Source organism: Aricia agestis, chromosome 17, assembly GCF_905147365.1.
Source record: "Aricia agestis chromosome 17, ilAriAges1.1, whole genome shotgun sequence".
Classification (NCBI taxonomy): Eukaryota; Metazoa; Arthropoda; class Insecta; order Lepidoptera; family Lycaenidae; genus Aricia; species Aricia agestis.
The window spans coordinates 6,166,581-6,192,238 of NC_056422.1; the positions used below are offsets into that span (position 1 = coordinate 6,166,581).

General features: G+C 36.6%; 1 protein-coding gene across 4 annotated transcripts in view; it reads left to right on the plus strand.

Moving 5' to 3' along the window:
* LOC121735227 (long-chain-fatty-acid--CoA ligase 5) overlaps positions 1–24,477 on the plus strand; it is a 79,245-nt gene extending 54,768 nt beyond the window's left edge. For 3 of the 4 annotated variants that reach the window (XM_042125974.1, XM_042125975.1, XM_042125973.1), the window contains exons 4-15: positions 6,252–6,375; positions 9,881–10,024; positions 12,420–12,545; positions 13,745–13,944; positions 15,198–15,398; positions 18,041–18,258; positions 20,319–20,469; positions 21,810–21,920; positions 22,272–22,439; positions 22,834–22,977; positions 23,589–23,762; positions 24,176–24,477. In XM_042125974.1, coding sequence (XP_041981908.1) covers positions 6,252–6,375; positions 9,881–10,024; positions 12,420–12,545; positions 13,745–13,944; positions 15,198–15,398; positions 18,041–18,258; positions 20,319–20,469; positions 21,810–21,920; positions 22,272–22,439; positions 22,834–22,977; positions 23,589–23,762; positions 24,176–24,313 — 1,899 coding nt within the window. In that variant the 3' untranslated portion in view covers positions 24,314–24,477. Of the gene's footprint in view, positions 1–773; positions 1,104–6,251; positions 6,376–9,880; positions 10,025–12,419; positions 12,546–13,744; positions 13,945–15,197; positions 15,399–18,040; positions 18,259–20,318; positions 20,470–21,809; positions 21,921–22,271; positions 22,440–22,833; positions 22,978–23,588; positions 23,763–24,175 lie in introns of those variants that run through there. The other variant, XM_042125976.1, reaches the window with a different exon arrangement.
* Positions 24,478–25,658: the final 1,181 nt, after the last annotated feature.

Here is a 25,658-nt window from a genome sequence, read left to right on the forward strand (position 1 = left end):
TACATTTACTGATTTTAATCGTAAATTCTTTACCAGTATATATTGTATCCTCTTCATCAAGAAACATGAATTGTCTATCGTAAAAATACCACAAAGCAAGATATAATCTACGGATTAATATTAAATCAGTCTATCAAAAGCAGTTTATCTTTATATTCGCGTGTTGTCAACATTTGGGTCGAGGTCAATGACCGATAATGTTGTATTTTGGATATGACATAAATATCGAATATAGAATCGATAAACATCCTCTTGAATTTATACTTACATGCTAATCTTGTATCTTGGCATAGGGAAAATTTAATATTAAAATGTTGAAGAGTAAAAACATCAATCTTCGGCATTTATTTAGATTGTATTAGATTTATGGCTTATTATAATATTATACTTATAATAGTCACTGGTGAAAACTCATGGTAATGGAGCTATTGAAAATTAATAATGCTTTCCACCTTAATGAACCAAGGGAAAATGACGATAAAAAGTTTAACATCAATAAACATGTAGACGTTAATAATAATAATGATGAAAATTTTACGCGTGCTGATCTTACTAAACCTCTTATAGATCTGTAAAATTTTGTAGCTCTCATATAGTGTCATCGGTCATTAAAAGCTTTTACTGCCCATATTCATGGGGACGCTATTAACGTGGCGGTTTCCACACAACACCAGAACTGATAAAGGAACTCCCTTATCCCAAGGTACCAGGGCTCAAGATTCCCGAGATCGAAATCTCCGATTTGGCAGAGCGCATCTTCGAGCGATATTTTTAACTCATTGTGCCAAGAGCTGCCCAGCTGGCTGCTCCCATGTCAGTACGAAGTCTCTAGCGAAAGTGACTGAAGACCTCAATTTTCGCCAAAATATTTACCGAAGATTCGGACAATTATAGTGTTGTGAAAAGTTCGTTAACGGACCTGTTGCTTCGCGAGTTATGTCGAACGATGAAGATTTCGGTTGCGCAATGAGCGAGTAATTAAAATCGTAATCTAATTGCAAACTGTGAAGTGTCAACCAACAATGTCGTGCTGCAATTGTTGCATCGGGGTGGCACCCATTCGCCCGCCGATCAGTCTGAGCGACCAATCGGATTCGATCAAAGTAAGCAATGAAGAACCTAAATCCATACTTCCATACTAATCCACACTAATATTATAAAATATGCGAGAGTGTGTCTGTCTGTTACCTCTTCACGCCGAAACCGCTGAACCGATCTTGCTGAAATTTGGTATGAAGATTCGTTGCGTTCCGGGAAAAGACGTAGCATACTTTTTATCCCGGAAAAATGTACGGTTCCCGCGCGATAAACGTATTTTTGCCATCTGGTTATTAAATTAGGAATATTAATTGAAAACATACACGCTTTACCACACCCACATTCGAAATGTTTACGTCGGAAAACATTTGAATTTATTTTTGTCAAATTAAAAATGAAATTCGCGTGAGCCCTTTGGCCGCCCAAATTTCAAGGTTTCGTCTTTATTTTGATGCCAATGTCATAGGCAATCTTGTGATCTAGAATCTAGTCCTATTTGGATCATGTGCGTTAAATAGTTATCTGACGATCCTCTACGGATGTGACTTTGTTGATTTATCAATTGTTGGCAGTTGTTTCGTATCATTTTAATTCAGATCGGCATAGATACGAGGGAATGAATTTAAATAGAATTTTCTAGTAAAAATTATATAACCTTTTAAATGTTTCGCTGCTTTGATATTATTATCGTTAGTTGTTGATGTAGTTTTCATTTCGAATAAAACAATGGACGCTTCTCGATAAAACTTATTTCTTTTATATGAACTATAGACTGCTACTGCCTTTTAGTTTTCAACTAACAATACATTATACTTAGGGCCTGTTTCACCACTTCCTGATAAGTGTCGGATAGGCTATCCACCACTTAACTTAACAGATAAAGTATGGATAAAAAAGTTGCGAATAGCCTAAGTGACGAAACAGGCCCTTACATAAACATATTTTTGCTAGACAGGACTTAAATTTACGAAGTTTTAAAATTAACTGTTTAGGTATGTAATTAGCGAAATCCTTTTCTACATTCATAAAGTAAACACATAATAATATAATAATATGTCATATATAATTAATTTCGTTAGACATAAAATCAAACTACGAAGTAGTTAAACTGTTTGTTGAAAGCGTTTTTACAGCTCTGAAGTAGTAAATTTTATCCACTACTTCTAGTGTCGTAAATTTGGAGAACTAAAGATTTCGTTGAAAAGAACGTAAAATTTTTACTTACCAAAACTCTATAATATATTATTTTATGTAATTCTTTAAATTAATTTGTTTTAACTACGATAAAAGTTTTAAGTTTAATTTCAATGTACCAGTTTGAGTGATCCTGAATGAGATACCAAAATACTACTCATAGTTAAAATATTACGGAAACGCGGACATTGGACAAACCTTGTAACATGTATATTTATTTTAAATGTTTTAAGGAAAATAATTATTCGAAGAAGTTGCGGGGATGTTAGGAAAAAGTCATAGAAAAAATATGTTTAATTTTCTTATTCCTTTAATATTAATATTTAGAACGCGGAAAACAATCATTATTATTGGAATGTTGTTTAAAATCCCCAAATAAGTTACAGGAAAGCCAGGAAATTAACGTGTTTTTCAGTGTTTTACGAAATATGATTCCTAAATTTTCCGGCAAATTCTTTAAATTCTTGAAAAAAATTGGCAAAAGTCTTGAAGTCACGAGGCTGAGTCACCAGAAAGTGGGAATTGACGAAATTGATGAAAGCTTTTTTGTCACATGCACGAACTATGAGTACCTAATTTTTCTTTCGTCGACCGCGTAGTAATAGTAGTGCTTAAAATGTAAAATTCTGCAACAACATACTAGAATACGATGAGTGGTAAATAGAAAATTCACGCGAGAAAAGTTTAGTACAGAAAATGTAGGGTCTGTAGTTTACCTTAGTTAAGGAGATAGGTAGTAGGAAGTAGGAAAATTCATTCCACCAAAACATAACACACCACACAGGGTGCAGAAGTAAGTCATAGGTATAAAAAGGCGGGCTATTTATTCATACTACCGATTCATACGTGTTTTTTGTAAGCAGGTAAAATATTATAAGCAAAATGCAATGAATATTGTATTTAGTATTTACCACAAGGTACCATGTAAGTGTTACATCCGGATGAAAATATTAAGGACACATAATTAATATTCTGTCGCATTATTTTGGAGTCTGAAATACCTAAATGATTCATGAAAAATATTTTGAACGTTAATTCCAGAACATCCGGAAGTCATACTGAAAAACAACATCTGAAAATTTTGAGTCACTGAAAATTTCCGGTCGTGTTTTGAGTTATCGATGAAATCTTATGAGTTATGACTAGATTATGAATTTATGAGTTACTATGCTCTCTCACTATACTATACTAAAAGGAGAAAAAAGGTGCTGAGGGTTTAAATGTTAAATAGTCCAGGAAACGATCGTAATCCTGGATAAATTTGTAATAAATCAACGCTATTAGTTGGTTTATTTAAATAATTATAATGTCGGCCGGTATCGTTTATTACTTTTTCAGAATACTTTTTAAGACTTTTTAACCAACGCGCGACTCAACGAGAAGCCAGAAAAACGGCTAAAAGTGGCTCTTAAGTCAATTGTTTTACAAAGTCTTCAACATATACTACCTTATACTACCTGGGTATAATCGCAGCGATATATCTATGTTGTTATAAACATAAGTCGTTGACCTTTGCAAGCAGTGATTTTCTGCATTCTACAGCGAATTATGTGTAATTAAAGTAAATGATTTTGATTTATGCTCGCTCGTCAAAGTGTTAGTGCCCTTTTAAACTTACTCTTGTTTTTGCGATAAACTGGAGATTTCTCAACCCGGAAGTTTGGCGCCGGCTCAGCCAATGTCATATACTTTAGAAATAACTATTATTTTTAACCATAGAAAAAATAAATGCTATCCATCTTTTCAACCTTCAATTTTATTGCTCTTTGATTTTGAATTTTATTGCTACGAATCTTTTGAATGGCAGCGACTGAAACGTGAAAAACAGTTTAATCTTCAACATTGCAGTTTTATTTCGGCCATCAATTACTGTAACAAATTGGCTGTGCCAGATTTGGAACTTCAATATTTTTTTAATTAGATCGGAGCCCACTCGAGATCAAAATATTTTGTTGTGGTCATTAAAACAATATGCCGACGAGTGCAAAGGTGTCACTTTTATATGCCGTCCCGAAATATCGGGGCCAACGTGTGCGTTATGTCACCACGTGACGAAAATACCCGCAACCGCTGACCGCAACTGTCTCGTCGTCTCTCTAAATCTTGACCTTCGTCGAATGTCATTACGTCGAATTTTTAAACAATTCGTCGGATTGAGTGTGTCGAAGTTTCCATAGTTTCTATATATTTTATTTATTAGGATACAAAATAAATTGGAGAGTCTTATTTACATCTACATATTTTCTTTTGTTTTTATTTTGTGCCAGTATTGATTTGGGATATAAAATCAAAAATGATTCTTTTTCTCTACCTATATTGACTAATAACAAAAAAAAAAAAAACACATTCAACCCATCTTCATATTATGTTTACTTCGTTTTCTCGCAAACTAATGGTTAAAATGTAGAGTCCTCGTTTTACACTTTCCTTCTATAGGAAAAGAATACATTAAGGCTAACGTTAACTTACCCTACAAAGGTGTGAAGACAACAGGGTCCTATTTTTCTTCAATTTCTGTTGGCCCCTTTTTACATCTATAAAATAAAGTATATAATATAGACTGTTCTCTATCTTATTACTAAGTTGTTATTCCTAATAAAGTCATAGTCATATGGCTAGAGATAATATTTATATTCGAGATAATATTATCTCTATCGTATTTTTATTTTATGATACTTCGAGATATATGAGACCTCATTTAACTGACAGACAATCATTTCATGCACTTAACTTATCCGTTGGCTGTTCCCATTTGGGACCAATTTGGTACTATAACTTGAAAACAAAATACCGTAAGCTAAGTTAGTGGGTCAAATATTCGTTGGGTTATATTTGCATAAGACTTTAGTGAGTCACTCCAAACTTGTTTATGAATGTTAGACAACCTCTATGCGTTTCTCATGTCAATGGAATGCAGTAACTATCATCAAAATCGATACAGCGTGGTATTGAAAATATTTTAGTAACAAAATAGTCACGGCTCTTGGCTATAAGAATGAAATAAGTACGGTAAAGTAAAGAAATGATTCTAAAATGAAACTAAAAACGTTCGAAATTTCAGCTCAGAAAAAGTAACTTTTTTATCACTTCATGTGGATTCTTTGTTTGTTTGTATAGGTACTATTTTAATTGGTAGAGTTCCAACGCTCCAATGGCTTTTCAATTCCAATTCAATACAGCCTATGCATTGAATGTCTATACAAACGTAGCCTATGTAGTAACTGTCTGGTTTAGCATTATGTCGGACGTTTTGTAACTGGATTACTAGTGTCTTTTACGGCTTCCGAGTAATAAAGTTGATGAATTGAAGAACAGATTTATTGTTGTTTATTTTTCATTCATTCAGTAGTACATTGTATTAAAGTGAATATGATTTATTGTACTCTATAGTACTAGGGTTGTGCCCGTTGTATTACTCTCACTACATTATAGTTTTCAGTTTTGCCACATCTATAAAAACTTCGTAATATTATGTATTGTATTCAGAAAGTTATTGGCAGAATGTTGGACTTTTGAATTTTTCCTTTTTAACCTTTTTTAGACCTTTTGTACACCACATTCATCCAAAAAATAAATAATAATAATATGTTCCCACTTTTTTGTAAAATATGGTGACTGAGTAACGTTAACATACGTTACGGCTTACGCTATATGAGTCTCAGGGCTTATTCCACCTTACTAAATTTAGACGCTTCTAATTAGTCTTCTTTTTAGGATCCTAATTAGGAAATTAGGATCCTTAAGAGAAGACTAATTAGAAGCTTCTGATTCCAACAATTAGAAGCCACACTCCTTCTGATTTAGTACGCTAATTAGGATATTTCTAAATGAATCAATTTAGACGTCTAAATTTAGTAAGGTGGAAATTTGTAAGGTGTAAATTTGGTAAGGTGGAAAACCTTTAACTGAAAGCTGAGGCCTGAGACACAGATGTTTTCAATCAATAAAATTAAATGAATAAAAATAGTAATGTTTAGTAAAAGTAGCCATTTTCAAAAAATAATCCTTATTTTTCACAGGGACCTGAAATGGTACGAGTGTCGAAGTTCTACAAGGAGGCCAAAAATGGAAAGTTCCTACGGTACCTGCACGACGATACGCGTACCTTATACGAAACGTTCCGAAGAGGAGTCAAGGAATCAAGTGAGTTTATCACATTTTTTTATGAAATAAGGGGGCAAACGAGCAAACGGGTCACCTGTTGAAATGGATTGGATTTCAGAATAGGGATCCGTACCTAATCTCTATGTATATCAACTGATGTGGCATTGACAGTTTCCGGGAAATCGCTAATAGCTTTTGTAATTAATGGGGTGAAAATTAAGATGTCCAGCCAAAACGGGCCATTTGTCATTATGTCAAATAGAGGGTCAAGATTCACATCGTTTCTATGGCCTCTCCACATTGGCCCTCTCCGAGTTATTACGAACATTAGGGGCATATTTGTCTATGATAGCCTACGAATAATAAAAAACTATATTCGTAGAAGATAGCCAATAGGCTATGCTTGATACTAATTGTGCAATGTGCATGCTCTAGACAGGTTCACAAATCTAGGCCTTTACATCCGTTTTGGATGATTTATACAGTATTTTTCAGAGCGAAGTAACCACTTCTCAAATACTGTAGTGCCTGGGACAAGATTTTTAAATGTCTGTATGGTTGCCCAAGCGCATACGGCATTCTCGCATCATATTCGGCAGGTTCACAATTTCACAATCACAGGTTCACAATCATGTTGGTAATCACGGCCTAGCGTAAAGGTGACGCCTAACGCTGTTAAGAGCCGTACACTTTTGATTTTGTTATAAAAAAATATCACCATTTATACAGGGTGTAACAAAACTAAGTGATACTAATTTAGGGTGTGTACTGTGTATGGGTAGATATTATATAATTTGATTTAAAAGTTGCAGCGCTGAAAGAGCATCTTTTTTTAAACAAAAAAACTTCTAGTTTACTGCTTAGTCGCTGTTCGTTGATAGGTGAAAAAACAACGCAAAGGGAACTCTTTCCGTTGATAATGTTACTGTATTTATGAACTGGTAGTACAGTTAGTAATTTGTATGTAATCGCCCGTACTCTTTTTAACCTGACTACAGTAAGATAATGACATATTAAGATAACTAGAAATAGCGGTAAAATAGGTGTCTTCGCTTGTCGTAGGGCTACAAATAATTGGGTATTAACTTTAATAAATAACTTTATTGACTACTAGCGTTGGTTTCTACAAACCTACTAGGTCTCCACGGCACTCGAGTAACAACAAAAATAGCATTCTAGCCTACTATAATATTATTGTTATTACAGAATAATAATATTATGATAGATAATACAACAAATACGGTTTGGTATAACTACAACTTACAAGCTACAAAGCTGTAATAGGTTGACTGCCATAGTGTTTCAAACAGCTTGGACCCCCTGGAATTACGCCGAGATGTTGCTTCACTCTGCATCCTCTATCGGTTGTATCACGGGGAGTGCTCTGAGGAATTGTTCGGAATCATACCACCTGCAACTTTTCGCTATCGTCCCACGCGAAAAACATACCATCCTCATCACCTTGATGAGTGGCAGTCTTCCACAGTGCGTTTTTCGCGTAACTTTCTGCCGCGCACTGTAAAACTCTGGAATGAACTGTCACCAGCAGTATTTCCGGACCGATACGACCTGCAAACCTTCAAGAAAAGAGCGTATACCCTCTTAAAAGGCCGGCAACGCACCTGCAGCTCTTCTGATGTTGCGAGTGTCCATGGGCGACGGTAGTTGCTTACCATCAGGTGACCCGTTTGCTCGTTTGCCCCCTTATTTAATAAAAAAAAAAAAAAGTTGGTAAATGGAAGCTAGTTATATATTTTCCTTCGAGGAATTCTGGGTATTGCATTTAATCTGATCCAAGTCCAATTGTATGTAACAACCAAAGAGAATATAATCACTAAGTAACAACTATCTAAAACCAAAAAGAAAATGGGAATGTAATATTAATCTGGAGTCTGGACTAGCTAGGCTTATGGAATTGGCCAGTGCCAAGTAGTTGAAGCCATGTCGAAACAATTTTCTTCAGGCATCGACCCTTAATAAGGCTAGGTTATTTCTTTTATATATTTACCGCTTATATTTCCTTTTTTGTAGGGTTAGTGAATCTTTGTATGTTGCTATCAGAAAATTCAAACCTCAAAATGAGAAATCACGAGATCAGGAGTTGCTTAATAGCCATATTTTATATATTTTTATTTATTATTGTGTCCTTGTTTTGATAGTTTTTTAAATTGCTATTTTAAATATAATTATTTATTTGTTTTTTTTATTTAAGAATTGGCAATCTTTCACAGGCAGACGAATCAAAATTAATGATCATCAGTACGTTGAAGGTTAATAATTATTGTTAAATAGTTATTCAATTTTCTTCTTCACAACTTTTAAACTTTTTGTTGTGTATTTTTTTATATTCTATGTTTAACCTAGGAAAATTCAAAAAATGTGTTATACAGGCTTTCAAAGACTTCTAACAGATGTTATTTTTGTGTAAATACTAATATTAAATATAGAAATAGTATTCACAGAAAAATAATATCTGTAGAAGTCTTAAATTTTACTGTTAATAATAAGGCGTGTTCTTAAACTTGTATCAGTATACTAACGGGTACCCAATCAAAATATCTCGCTAAATCGCACATGCCAACTCTTAGTTTTAGAACACGCCTAAAAATGTTTTTTCTGAGTGTTCTAAATTCAAAAGACGTGTACATAAAGGTTTGTAAGATTGCCCGCATTGAAACAGCGTGTGCATATTTTGACCTATTTCGTCTTTCTTACACTTCAGTGATATTAAACGAAATTTTAAGCAGAAGTGGAAAACCTTGTATAAAATTTTCGTATTTCTTTAATATATTATAATTCGACACATCGAATAAATTTCTTAATATGCAAGAAAGTGTGGTAGTAGAAATCTTCTAGAATCTAGTGGTTTGTGTGTTGTTTTAAAAATTGTAGACAGTGTGATATTTTATTTTGTTTCACTATCAAAATTTCTTGATTAAACGTCTGATGATATATCGAAAATCTCTAAAAAGTTACTTTAAACATAACTTAAAGTAACAATCACCTGTTTCTAATCAACTTGTACTATCAGAGAAATTGATTTATAGGCAGATGGTGGACCTACTTATTTTGGTCGCGTTTTGTTAAACTCACCCCAAAGATGACGTCTTACATTGAGTTGACATAATCCGACCAAATGGCGTAGGTCCCTCAACTGCCTATGAATGAATTTCTTCTATAGTACTATAAGTATTTCTGCGGTGGCAAGTGGCAACTCTTTCAGATACTTCAGCCCTATGAATAGTGGTGACTTATAGACTATATCAACAATAAGTTAGGCTCAACTTACACTGGCAGTCGAAGCAATGTGACTCGTCATATTTTTCTTTTTTCCGATTCTGAGCCAGTGTGAGTTGAGCCTTACTGTGTAGATAATATTACGCCTATTTTTACCGACTTCCAAAAAAGGAGGAAGTTTCTCAATTCGACCGTATATAATATGTTTTTTTTATGTTTGTTCACGGTTAACTCCGCCGTTTGTGGGCCGATTTTCGATTTTTTTTTTAATTCAGTGACAGGTTGTATAACAAGTGTCCTATTCCAGATAATGGCAACTGCCTGGGCTGGCGGGAGGGACCAAACCGGCCGTACATGTGGCAGAACTACAACGAGACACTGCTCAGGGCCAAGAACTTCGGCTCCGGGCTGATAGCCCAGGGCCTGGCGCCGGGACAGAATACCTTCGTTGGTGAGGATATTTTGTTTATTTACTAGCTGACCCAGCAAACGTTGTTTCGCCATATATGTACATTATTTCTAGTATCAATATAAAAAGTAGATAAAGCCTATTCTCAGGCCTAACGAAAAAAAATATATTAAAATCGGTTGAGCCTTTTTGGAGGAGTTCGCGCACCGAGAATTTTATAATATATTAGATTAAGGGCTTGTTTTACCACTTACTCAGCCTGTTGGCTTTTCACAACTTATCTGGTAGATAGAGTATACTCTATTAGTCGTGGATAGCCTATCCGGCGGTGGTTAAACAGGCTCTTAGTATTTTTTTAAGTTTACAAACAGATAGGTAAAATATGTTGTAAGTAAATGATTTTTAAACGAAATAACCTCTGAAGCGGGCACTTTGTACTTCAATTTGTGATTGATGACTAATTCAAGTTATGATTGGTTTCTGATATTTTGGCGGGAGTTTATACATTCAATAGACTTCTTGATTGGTTGACGTGTTTGACGTAAGCCAATCAAAAGCTATTGAATGGATAAACGTCTGTCAAAGATTTCTTATACCAGGCAAAGGCATATCCTATACTTGGTTATGGTTACTTAAAACTTATTAATTATTATTATACTATTAACGCCTCGTTCATTTATTTATTCGAATAAGTTGTTCAAGCGCTATGTATACACATTTAAAAGAGAAAAGTAACGATAGTTCAATGCACTATCAGAGAACTTGATTCATAGATGGGACCTACTTAATTCGGTCGCATTGTGGCAAACGCAGCTGACTGATAATGAGCATTGAATTGACGTAAGCCGACCAAATGACGTAATAGTAGATTACTAACTTCTATGTGCTACGTAACGCACTTCAGGACTTTAGCTACTTTAGCCTGAAAACGAATCTACCTACGAATCAATTTCTTTGATGGAACATTGTATGTGCTACGGCGTAGCACATACAATTTAGTAGCGTAGCAACTACGCGCTTCAGGACTTTAGCCACTTTAGCCTGAAAACGAATCTACCTACGAATCAATTTCTTTGATGGAACATACTTAATTGTGTGTGCTACGGCGTAGCACATACAATTAAGTAGCGTAGCAACTACGCGCTTCAGGACTTTAGCCACTTTAGCCTGAAAACGAATCTACCTACGAATCAATTTCTTTGATGGAACATACTTAATTGTGTGTGATACGGCGTAGCACATACAATTAAGTAGCGTAGCAACTACGCGCTTCAGGACTTTAGCCACTTTAGCCTGAAAACGAATCTACCTACGAATCAATTTCTTTGATGGAACATACTTAATTGTATGTGCTACGGCGTAGCACATACAATTAAGTAGCGTAGCAACTACGCGCTTCAGGACTTTAGCCACTTTAGCCTGAAAACGAATCTACCTACGAATCAATTTCTTTGATGGAACATACTAAATTGTGTGTGCTACGGCGTAGCACATACAATTAAGTAGCGTAGCAACTACGCGCTTCAGGACTTTAGCCACTTTAGCCTGAAGACGAATCTACCTACGAATCAATTTCTTTGATGGAATATTGTATGTGCTACGGCGTAGCACATACAATTAAGTAGCGTAGCAACTACGCGCTTCAGGACTTTAGCCACTTTAGCCTGAAGACGAATCTACCTACGAATCAATTTCTTTGATGGAACATACTAAATCGTGTGTGCTACGGCGTAGCACATACAATTAAGTAGCGTAGCAACTACGCGCTTCAGGACTTTAGCCACTTTAGCCTGAAGACGAATCTACCTACGAATCAATTTCTTTGATGGAATATTGTATGTGCTACGGCGTAGCACATACAATTAAGTAGCGTAGCAACTACGCGCTTCAGGACTTTAGCCACTTTAGCCTGAAGACGAATCTACCTACGAATCAATTTCTTTGATGGAATATTGTATGTGCTACGGCGTAGCACATACAATTAAGTAGCGTAGCAACTACGCGCTTCAGGACTTTAGTCACTTTAGCCTGAAAACGAATCTGCCTACGAATCAATTTATTCGATGGCACATACTAACTTCTATGCTTTCCGCGCTTCAGGACTTTAGACACTTTACCCTGAAAACCACCCAAACAAATTTTTTATCGTTAATATGCGAAGCACTTACAAATTCAAACGTTGACCTATCTACTTGTGTCCTGTATGCTTGGTCGGTTCCACGTATTTCTCACTGGACTGCTCTAAGACTAGGATTCACGGTAAGTCTAGCATCAGTTCAGTCCATCATCCTGATCCAGACTGACTGGAGAATGATCGTGTGATTGACGGACTGTTATTTTTTTATTATGTACTTTCCGGCCATCATTCTGAGACTGATGGACTGAATTGATACCAGACTGATCATGTAACCTTAGTCTAACGCGGTGTACTTTCCAGGTATCTACGCCCAAAACTGTCCGGAGTGGGTGATGGCGGAGCAGGCCGCCTACTGCTACTCCATGGTCATAGTGCCGTTGTACGACACACTAGGAGCCAACGCATGTGCCTTTATTATTAATCAAAGTAAGTATTTTCACAATATTCATAATATAGTAGGAGGTTAGCGAACCATTTCTGTAGAAATCTAATGCGAGGTCACGGACGTTAAATCAAACTATTTTTTTATACAGGGTGTAACAAAAATAAGTGATAATACTTTAGGGTGTGTACGTGTTCCTCGTAGAGAGTTTACTGTGAAAGTAGCAGCTCTGAAAGACCAAATATTTTTTTCAGTTTTGTATGGGGAAACTCGTGACACTCGGGCCCTTGCCCATACAAAAGTGAAAAAAATTTATCACTTATTTTTGTTACACCCTGTATATGTGAAGGTTTGGTGCGCCGAGACCATAATATTTTGACACTCTACCCTAACTATCTGTGGCAGATCTATACCTTTAAAAATGTTTTGTTATCGCCTATCGGTAGTTAAATCAGAATTGTATGTGCCTGTTCTTCATACTTGTTGAATCGGCGCACGCGCATATATTGTGATGTCATAATTTAAGAAAGTAAATGTGACGTGACACCAGTCACGTCGCACGCGCGTAAAACTTGTCTATGCGTTGAGCGTGTTAGATTTTAAGGGCATGCATGTTCTATATTTCGACGCCTGTTAGTAGGAAGTAGTATTAGCGGAAATTCTTTTAGATTTAAGGGCAAGTCACTATTTTGATTACTAGACAAGTAAGATAACTAAACCCATTCACAAAAATGATTTTGTTACAAAAAGAAGCTATAAGAAGCTAAATGTGACTCTAATCCTTAACGCCTAGCTGTTGCTATGCGCAACGGCTTAAAAATAAATTGCCTACATTGAAAACAAGTGTTAATGGCAGCTGTGCGAAATACAAAAGATAAAACAGCATTAGATCAGTTGTTTACGATAATAAGACTTTCAATTTTCCTTAATGAAAACTTCAAACGATTTCAATAGATAACTACAGGCTCTTGGATTAAAATGTTTGAGATTGCATTCCTTTTCATTTAAGCCATCATTCTGTTATTGCTTAAATTCGCCACATTCTCTTTGGCTATATTTGGCACTAGATGAAGCCCGCAACTACGTTACGTTGAAATCGTTACGTTATACGTTACGTTAATCGCATGTAGCAAATTTTTTCGGGACCAAAACTATCCCATGTCCTTTCCTGGGGATACAAATAGTAACAAATTGACACAATATTATAACTATTACGCAACTAAACCCAACATTTTTTTTGCAGCTGAAATGTCAATAGTAGTGTGCGAGGACGACAAGAAAGCTAATCTCCTACTGGACCAAGCACCCCGGTGTCTTCGCAAGCTGATCACGATAAAGGAGATCTCCCCGTCCACTCACCAGAGGGCGCGCAGCCGGGGCGTCGAGATAGTGAGGTTCAGTGACGTGGAGATCCAGGGGGCGCAGAAGGACCACCCGTGCGTTGTAAGTTTTGTTGGATCCTAGACAATATTTTTATAAAAATTACCTATCCTACACTATCCAATCAAATCTTTATTTCTAGATTATATTTCTGTACCTACCTGACACCTGTGCTTTCCTTAAGTTGGCTACTTTATTAATTTAGTACAAGTACTTTCTTAACGCTCTTTGGAAATAATTATAATTGCACCATCAGAAAAGTTATTTCATAGGCTGGTTATTTGCTTGGTCTATGTCAAGTCATTGTAAGTCATCGTCTGGGCTTTATTCTTTAGTCTTGATATAATCCGTCTTAGTTAAGTTGGTCCGTATCTGCCTTTAAATGAGTTTCTCTTATAGTCTACGAATAATAAATAGGTTTTTATTATTCGTAGCTCATAGTACATGGCGGTGCGTGAAGAATAAAATTTTCTAAAGATATATATTATTTTATATAGGTTTGATTTCATGTTTTTTATCCAATCTAATATGCGTTTATCATATTTTCACAACGTGTCTTTCGTAACTTAATTTGCGTGGACAAATTCTCGATCATTATCTTGCTAAATATCTGGAACTGGTCCAATTTATGGGATGAAAAATGTATTATTTATAATATAATAGGAAGCGTCTATGTGATAAATTTATCCGTAATCCGTCCAGCTGTTACCTCGTGATGTTTTTCCATTCGTAAGGTCACTCTGGACACTATTAACAAGACTGTTCACAAGCCAAACTTATGTAGATAATATAATGCTGACAAAACCAAGAGATGATTCTCCTTCTTTCTAAACATCTGTTCGAAATTAAAACTCAAAGGCAGACTTTTTGTAAAAAGTTAGTTAATCTATACTTTAAATATAGATAGGTACTTATTTTATAATTGCGAAAGTATGTCTGCTTATCTGTCGGTCTGTCTGTTACCTCTTCATGCCCAAACCACTGAACTGATTCTGTTAAAGTTTGGAATGGAGATACTTTGAGTCCTGCGAAAGGACATGACCTGTTATCCCGGAAAATGTTCGTTTCCCTGCGCGATAAACGGATTTTGGCGCAACATAGTTTTGAGCGTCGTCTAGTTTGGAGATGAATAGTCTTAAATACAAGTGACGTCCATTCCCAATTTATTCTAACAGTTTAATCTAAAACTAAGAAAATTAATCCAAATGTCCATTCTCTTGCCGTCCCGGTTAGTAGTGTTTGCGAAAAAGAGTAACAAGTATCCACACATAAAAACTTACAAACACGCATCACCAAGAATTAACCAACTTTTTCAGCCACCGAGACCAGAAAGCCTCTGCACGATCTGCTACACGTCAGGCACGACCGGCACCCCCAAGGGTGTGATGCTGACGCACGAGAACGTGGTCGCGTCAATGTGCAGCGTCATCATGCAGCTGGGAGAGCACAGACCCTCGAAGCACGACATCATGCTGTCTTTCCTGCCTCTTGCGCATATGCTGGAGAGGTGTTGTGAGGTGAGTTGACGATGATGATGGTGGAAGTGATGATGATAATTATAATATTTTTATTTTATATTATTTTATTTTATTAAATTCGGAAAACTTACGGCTAAACACAAGAGCAAATACAAATTACACAAACATGAAGGCCAATTACAAGTTTTCACAGATAAATAGAAAAAAAACTTACATACAAAATTGGAGTCAGTGGTTAACAAAGTAATTATAGTGTAAGGTAAAAACAATACGTTACAATACAAAAGACATAGGGTACAAATAAAGATGTGAAGAATTTTTTAACAAGACTGTTCTTCATTTTGGAAATACTGGTATTAAATAAATCTAGGTCTGCGACATATGCAATCGTATTATAATATTGATGATATTGGTGATAACGGTGATGATGATTTGGAACGTAATGTGGTTGATAATATTTTATTAGCAGTGATAGGACATCGTCGTATCGGTCACCACTATCCTGTATTTTTTCGCTCCATGGCTGAGTAGTCATGGACCCACAGAAATGAAGTTATAAAATGATTTTTACCTACTTATAACTAATTAACTATTATATTATTCGTGAATGTGAACGTGAAAGATAAATATGAAATAATTAAGTAACTTAAATAGATTGAACAAAGAACAAAGTAACTTAAATTCGAATGCAATATTCATATTATTTAGTTCAAAACGTATAGTCATCATACACGTTTTGAGATAAATTATGAATATTAACCACAACACAAAACGTAACCAGAAATATAATGAATTGAGATGTCGTAACTGAACCTAAATATACATTGAACCGAAATAGACAGGGAAACAGATATTTATACAATTTACTATTCGACGTTGAGTTACTGTGTTACTGCGGCATCTGCCAAAATTGTTACTCAGTAAAGTACACGCACCGAATGTAGTTTTATTGACTCGTACGATAACTGAATGACTTTAATGTCGATTTTATTACCCACAAAATTAATATTACCTTTGATGTTGAATTCGAAATGTACTGTAATTTTAGTGTTAGTTTTAGTTTTGTGAGTGCTAATATTGCATTCGTTTATTAATTTGAATTGCCATTTGAAAATAGCATCAAAATCACGAATCATCGTTGCGCATTTACTTTAATCGACCAACAACGTTTTATAGTTAATAGTACGGGAGCCCTAGAACAATTTTTTTTAAATTACTATTAGCTTCATTTTGATAAGACGAACAATATTTTTATTTGCGAAAAATCTTGAAAGTGGTAGCTAATAGAGATAGAAAGGATTTTATACTTTGATTTGACGGTCCTAAATTATCGATTGTTCTATTTGTAGGACAATGTTACTTTTAAATTATATAATTATTAACCTATCAATATACAAAAAATCTGCAGGAAGAAGACAGTTTAGTTAAATGTAATCATTATCATATTATCACAAAGCAAGCATAAAAAATGCACCAAAATTTTTATCTTGAGCTATAATAATTATATTATAAAATTTATATCTTCAAAATAACAAACCGTATGATAACACTTCAAATATCTCTTTTCTAACAAATGAAATAGATATAAGATGTAAAACTAGACATAAATGATGCAGAAAACCACGCATAAAAATTATTTAAAAGCTTTTCATACAACATAATGGATTAGATATAAAATGTACTACGCAAACGGAGATCATAATAAAAATGGCAGGTGCAGAAATAAACGTTTCAAATGTATTGATGATTCACACCGACGTCAGATGAACCTGCATAGATACTGTTATTTATGATTCTGATATTGGTATGCCGGCATGCTAGATGGATTTGCGACTGGAGTGGAAAACAGAATCAGGAAATAGTAATCGACTTATCCATTAGCTACTGCTGTTGAGTCAGTGCAAATCTCAAAATTTGCCAATGCCGGCTAAAATTAGTAATTGCATCAGCCAATTAATGTTAACTATAGGTAAAATTACAAACACAAAACAGAATTGAACCCTGTTAGATCAATCAATTGAATGTTCATAATATTATCACAAATGCTCGCAAAGGAAATTTAGCAAATTCAAGACTTCTGGGATTTATTTGCGCTTTAAGCTTTGTTGTACCCACATCATAAGCTAAAATGCATACTGTTAGTTCGCATTATTTATATTCAATTCATCATCTTACACGTCATATTCGTAGACAGTTCCGTATCTGCAATCATATTCATACGCCATAATATGGTAACGCGAAGAAATAATAATTTACTCGCTATCTAATTGACCTGTCATAGTTTGGCTAATCTCCCATTTCGCATTCTATCTACACCCATTTGCATGGCAATTCCTCAGAATTCCTCGTCTTTTGTGCTAATTTCGTCTGTTTGAAGTCTATTTATTTGATTTATTTCTATTTGAATATTATTACGGAATTCCGCTTACGCAATGTTTACTATTTATAGAAATGAATAAATTAGTTTGGTAGTAATGTTTCAATTACAAACCGTACTAAATATAATTAATGTTACAACCATACCAAACGATTTTGAATTGAAGAATGATAAACAATGAAAAAAGAAAAAAATATTTTTAAGAGAAATTGCACGTAAAAACAGTAGCTCATGTAAAGGTGACCTAAAAGGTATCCTAAGGGCAATTATGAAAATATTAACCATAACAATATTTTTATTACAGAATGCAGTATACATGGTGGGTGGTGCTGTGGGTTTCTACAGTGGAGACATCAGGAGAATAGGCGACGATCTGACCGCACTAAGACCTACAATAATGCCAGCGGTACCGCGCCTCCTGAACAGACTATACGACAAAGCCCAGAGCGAAATATCTAACTCGAAAATCAAGAAACTGCTCTTCAATATGGCATTGTCGGCTAAGGAGTCTGAATTAAAAAGGTGAGTACTGACGTCTAGATGATTATAAAGCATGACCAGGAAAATAAAAATAAAAACTTCCCGCATAGAATGGCTGAGTCGTCAATACCTAGGCGTTAAAGAAAATCACTTCCCAACACTTGAAGTGATTTTCTTTAACGCCTAGTAAGTGTTGGGAAGCGGGAAGTGTGCCTCAGGATATGCGTGATGCCAACATCTTCACGTTATATAAAGGAAAAGGTGATCGAGGGGATTGTAACAATTATCGCGGCATATCCCTTTTAAGCATAGTTGGCAAGCTTTTTGGTCGTGTCGTATTATCTAGACTCCAAAAGCTTGCAGAACGCGTGTACCCTGAGTCACAATGCGGGTTTCGCTCTCAGCGTTCCACGGTGGACATGATATTCACTCTCAAACAATTACAGGAGAAATGTAGAGAGCAGAACTCCCCCCTTTATGTGGCCTTTATTGACCTTAACAAGGCCTTTGATACAGTCAGTAGGGATGTTTTGTATCTAGCATTGGAGAAAATTGGGTGCCCACCTAAGCTCCTGAGCCTCGTCAAATCCTTTCACGAAGATATGATGGGTGCCGTGGTTTGTGACGGTTGTATGTCTCAGCAGTTCAGCGTTTGTAGAGGTGTGCGTCAGGGCTGCGTTTTAGCTCCTACCCTGTTTGGTATATATTTTTCTCTGTTATTACGCACTGCGTTCCGCGAAAACCAACAGGGAATCCACTTATATACGAGGGCCGACGGAAAGTTATTTAACATCTCCCTCCTAAAATCTAAAAGACACCGCGAGGACCTTTTCGTCGACAACATGCTATTTGCTGATGATGCAGCCTTTATAGCTAATTCCGAAGTCGACCTCCAGTCTATGATTGATAAATTTTCCGAAGCGTGTGTCCTATTTGCCATGTCCATTAATACAAAAAAGACAGTTGTTCTAACCCAAGGTACTCAAGAAGCCCCCTCATTAACTTTGAATGGCACGCCGTTAGAGGTAGTAGACAAATTTTGCTACTTAGGATCGACAGTGTCCAACAATCTTTCTTTGGACACAGAGATCGACATCCGCATTGGTAAAGCGGCAACAATGTTTGGGAGGCTTAGTACGAGAGTATGGCACAATAAATACTTAACAACCAAAACTAAAATTGTTGTTTTTCAAGCTTCAATCTTAAGCATACTCTTGTATGGTGCCGAAACCTGGACAACGTACGCAAAACAAGAGCGTCGTCTTAACACCTTTTATATGCGTTGCCTACGCAAAATTTTGGGCTTGACATGGCAAGACAGGGTCACAAACGAGAGGGTATTAGAAATAGCACAGCTACCTAGCTTGACGGCACTGCTAAAGCAGCGACGTCTACGCTGGCTTGGACACGTGTACAGAATGGAACCCTCTCGCTTACCACGACGTGTTATGCTAAGCGAGGTAGCGAATGCTAAAAGAAATGTGGGAAGGCCGTTACTTCGCTTTAAAGATTGTGCAAAGCGCGACATGATGGCTTTCGGAATTGATCACCGCAACTGGGAGAGGCTCGCGGAAAACAGAGCAGATTGGCGCAAACGGACAATGGAGGGTAGTAGGATTTGCGATGATGCCTGGTTCCAAGCTCTGAAAGATAAAAAACACAAAAATCAAAGTTCTGTACCATCAACCTCTAATTTCTCCTGTCGTTACTGTGGTCGTCTATGTCGGTCGCGTATCGGCTTGCACAGCCATGAAAAGAGCTGTTACACAGACCAATACGCCGTAAATCGTCTGGCACAGACGTAAAGGCCAATGATGATGAAAGAAAATCAGTATTTAACAAAGCTTATGTTGTGTTTCGCCGAAATGCCGAGTAAGTGGAATAACCAGAAGCCTAATAGAGACAGGGATTTTAAAGACCAGGAACACAATTCGCAACACTAACAGAGTAACACTTGTAACTTCTTCAGTGTTGTAAGTATCCATGGATGAAGATCTCACTTGCCACCAGGTTTTAGGATCAGGTTGTTTCAGTAGTCATTCATTTTAATCAAGCAGACATTTTAATAAAACAATGCTGATAAGTTTGTTCACCCATTACAGAGGCATAATCCGCGGCGACTCGATGTGGGACAAGCTGGTATTCCGCAAGGTGCGCGAGGGCATGGGCGGTCGCCTGCGCATCATGGTGGTCGGCTCCGCGCCGCTTGCCGGCAACGTGCTGACATTCGCACGCTGCGCCCTTGGCTGTCTGGTAAGTTCTTTGGTTACCTTTATATGAGTATCCCATAAAGAGTAAGTGTTTTAATTCTCAAGTGAGAGAGCCATGCTTCGGCACGAATCGGCCGGCTCGACCGGAGAAATACCACGTTCTCACAGAAAACCGGCGTGAAACAGTGCTTGCGCTGTGTTTCGCCGAGTGAGTGAGTTTACCGGAATCCTAATCCCCTACCCTTTTCCCTTCCCTTCCCATCCCTACTCTCCCCTATTACCCTATTCCCTCTTAAAAGGCCGGCAACGCACCTGCAGCTCTTCTGATGCTGCGAGTGTCCATGGGCGACGGAAATTGCTTTCCATCAGGTGACCCGTTCGCTCGTTTGCCCCCTTATTTCTTTAAAAAAAAAGATACTTTTAGCTGCGTTATACCTGTATACCGTCTGTACGGAACTTTCAGAGAAGTTGATTAATAGGCATCCAACAGATCACGATTTATGAGCTACGACTAATATTAAATTGACATAACCCGGCCAAATGACGTGGGTCCGCCATCTACTTATGAATAAATTTTTTCGCTTGAATAATCAGAACCTTTGGTAGAATCTCTAATAAAACAAAAGTCTATAATATTTATAATTGTTATGTTAATTAAAATCATGCATTTTCCGGTAAAATTAAGTGCGAAAGGTTTTCTACTCTTAATGCTTTTAAGAGTAGAAAACCTTTCGCACTTAATTTTACCGGAAAATGCATGATTTTCGAATGCGTTTTAAATTCCAAATACTTCATGTTATTTGGTTTTTTCCCAGAAGTGATACACAAAATATGACAGCCATTTCCTTTAAATATTTACTACCGTGGTAATATTCCTACATTATCTTTGTTATTGAAATTCGTCAGCGGTTCACTGTTTATTTTGGATGTAAGATTTATTTGTACAAAGATAATAATAACTGACAAAACCCTTGGCCGTTGTTTGTTTTCATGGCTCATAATAATATGATTTATATGCTATGCCTCACGGTTACCTCTTCTGAGAACTGAAGAATTGTTTCAGTGGGGCTTAGGAGTATAATAAGGTTAATCTTTAGAAGAACCAATAAATATCATTGGAACTTTTATTACAGCACTGTTACTAAGCACTAGCAGCTAATTCTTTTCTCTTTCCCTCTACTGCCTGTATACTTCCCATTTTAAATGAAAAAACTGCCTAATTCGTTCCAATTTTATTGAACCCATGACGAAAATAAACGTCTGTTTTTTTATTCACAGATAAATAAGGATGTGCCTTACATCTTAGTGGGTTAAATATATTTACAACTTAAATTTCGGCTTCCATGAATTGAAATGTATCTAGAACTTCCTTTTTCTCTTCAGATCGTGGAGGGTTACGGTCAGACGGAGTGCACGGCGCCGGTGACGCTGACGGTGCAAGGCGACCACGTGCCAGAACATGTTGGGCCTCCCGTCGCTTGTTGCAAAGTGAAGGTATGTGCAGCCACCAAGGAAGATCTTCGGACCGAGCAAGATGGTATGCTCTGGCCGGCCGGACTTTTGATAAACCATAAACACTGTTAATAAAGCCTGATTTCTTAAATTACTTACAAAACATAAACCAATAACATAATTATTGACCATGCAAATTATGTTGAGGAAAAAGCAAGTATCCACAATTTGTTACTTGTTCACCAAGCAGGATGATGCAAAGCATTATCAATTACATCTATAGATTGTTTAGAAAATGGCTGATAGAATAAATAAAGTTACTATTAAAATAACTACAACTACAATAATGATATGAAATACAACATCTCATAAATGATTCTTTGCTGTTTTCAGCTAGTGGACGTCCCAGAAATGGAGTATTATGCGGCGCAGAACCAGGGTGAGGTGTGCGTGCAGGGAGCCAATGTGTTCAAAGGCTACTTCAAGGAGATAGAGAAGACGAGGGAGGTGATAGACCAGGATGGATGGCACCACACGGGAGACGTGGGGAAGTGGCTGCCGGTAAGTTGTGGAAAGATTTGAAAGTTAGTCTGATAGGTAGTGGAAAAAATTTGATGATAAATTAGAGGTCAACTTGAGAAGAGGCAAAGTCGATAAAAAGATAAAACGATATTATAAAAAAGTTGTCATTGATATTATACTTCTGTACAGAATTGATGAGATTGTGCTCACTTGTTACAAATTTTTGTTGAAGACAATACTCCAGACGACAATATCAAATCGCACTAGATACCTATATTGGTTGCAGAATGCAGAATGTTATACTTGTTATATTTTTTTGGCGCGTCAAAATAACTTTGACTATATCATCACCAAAGACATAGGTACATAAAATACCTACTAACGAGATTATTAGGTCAAATAACTTCTATAATAAATTAATTTGTGTTTTCAGAATGGTACACTGAAGATTATTGACAGGAGAAAACACATCTTCAAGTTATCACAAGGAGAGTACATAGTTCCGGAAAAAATTGAGAACATTTACATACGGAGTCAGTACGTTGATCAGGTCTTCGTACATGGCGAATCTTTGAAGGTAATAAATACTCCTATTTCTTTTTCTTCTTCTTCTTCTTTAATCTTGAATAGTCTTTCGAGCATATTTTTATGTGACTCTAGAAACCGATTAATCTAGAACTACAGTAGGTAGAATATACCTTTTTGTTATCAGGAAGTGCTCTACCGCATTACCAACTTCTAACTACGAGGGACAGGTGGTTTATTGTTATAGGATATAACATTTCACGTGTTTTTACTTGCAAAAATTGCGGTACAGTTAATTTAATTAATCCTATATCTTTAAACGAGCAATTCTTGTACATATTTATAATATATAATTGGAATCTCGGAATCGGCTCCAACGATTTTCATGAAATTTAGTATATATGGGGTTTCGGGGGCGATAAATCGATCTAGCTAGGAATCATTTTTAGAAAATGTCATTTTTATTGAATACCGAGCAGAGCTCGGTCAAATAGCTAGTTTTAAATAGCTAAATTATTATTATATGCTGTTTTTTCCATGCTTTTGATTGGAAGTCTCTTATCAGCAGTATGAAATTATAGCTATATGGCGCACTTGCCGGGGTGGCGCGCTTTGCCACACTCACTTTTTTAATTGTTTTAATATACACATTTTTTTTCTCAGTCGTGTATAGTGGCAGTGGTGGTGCCAGACGTGGACGTGATCAAGTGCTGGGCGCTGGAGAACGGCATCAAGGGCACGCTGTCGGCGCTGTGCGAGAACCCACAGGTCAAGAAGGTCATCATGGAGGACATGCTGCAGTGGGGAAGGAACGCGGGCTTGAAGACTTTCGAACAGGTATTAAAGTTAACTAACTGGGCCGCTGCAGTTTTGGCGGGTCCGGCGGCCCAGCAATAACGAGGCACTTGGTTTTAGGGCTCCCACACATAGCTGCGAATCGCAAATATCTGCGACAAAATTAATAATAATAATGGCATTACTATGCAATGCGAATTCGCAGTTTTTAGTGAGAGCCCTTAATAGGTAAACCTGGGTGCTCTACTTTACCGTAGCACCTGGGAAGTTCCACATATCCCGGCGGCTTTTCATCCGGGCTGCAGAGAATGCTTCCCTGTGACCCCCCCTCCCCCCTTCGGACCTTGCCTGGAAAATAGCGGCGCTTAATTAATTTTTTAGGTCCAAATTATTTCTAAAATATAGTACCTACCTAAAAAAGAACAAGAATATAATTGAGAATTTCACATTTTCAGGTTAAGGACATCTACCTACATCCAGATCCCTTCTCAGTGCAAAACGGCCTCCTGACACCCACGATGAAGGCGAAACGGCCGGAAATACGAAGCTACTTCAAGCCCCAAATCGAGGATATGTACAAGCAACTAGAATAACCCTAATACATGTAAATATTATCTGTAAGTCCACGTGTTTGTGCGAATTTGTAAACCTTTACATGCTTTTCAGGCAGGGAATTTCAAATTTAGATTGGCAGTTTTTTTCTGCCACTCACAAGTTCACTAGACCAAACATAGATGGCGTTAATTTTTTCTTGTAATGCGGCCGTCCATACTCGCGGCGCGAAAGCCCGCGAAGGCCGTGAGCCGCGAGTGTGGAGAGTTTCGTGGCTTCGCGTTCGCGCTTCGCGGCTTTCCCCGTCCGGTATCGGTTTTTTGGCCCGCGACATTTTGATAAGCACACTATGTAAGAGCTGCAGCAACAATTACTTCAACGTCCATTTTACTCAAATGCGCGACTGTAAATACGAAGATTGCGAGCATGAATTGCGAGTGTAGAGGGCCGTATTTATCCGCGTCGTGTTCATGGCGCGTAGCGCCCGTGAATCGCGGCCGCAATTCGCGCCGCGAGTGTGGAGCCCGCATAACAAAATTTATTGCAACTGTTTGTCAAGTGAAATAATTAAAAAAAAACTGAAGTACCTATTATTTGTTAAAAATTCCCGCCTAGCTGGCTATTTGCCTGGCAATATTTTTATTCAAAAATTAAAAAAAAACATAGAAAGCTGAACTGAATTTTCAGTAAAGGGTTGTACACAATGTGACATTTATTCTACGATTTTTTTTCAACTTAATGAAAAAATGGGAACTTGAAATGTCCGGTCTAAATATGTGTGTGATAGTTAACAAAAACGGTTTATTATAATTTGCACTAGATATAACTATATTAGTCTAATATCAGCCACTATGTTTCAATTAAAAAAATAATGCCTCGCCGCCTTATTCACGGATTCCTTGTTTCATCTGGTTTAATGTTAATTAAACAATATAGTTTGTCGTTATATAGTTTTAACGAGTATATATTGGTTTTAATAGCTTGACTGTAGCTAAACTTAAACGACAGAAGAATTAGTTACAAAATTGACTATAATATGGTTGTAGCTACTATAAATACTGGTATCTACTGTAAGGCATCAAAATCGCAATAAATAAAGAAACTGGCGTTTCTTTGGTAGTCAATTAAACTATTGATAATAACTTAGACGTATATTGTTATTGATAGGGATTTGATATTTTGTTGATTTTATCATAAGATATAAATACCGCTGTCACTTACTTATACCGTTTGACATGTGACATCAAAGCAATACAAAAATAGGTAACAAAATGTACTGATGTAACACTTACAACTGACAACTTACGTTAGTTATTATCATGACAAATTGAACGTGCAGATAAAGAAACAATTTGCAAAATATAACGTAGAGTAAGGGTCAATTCA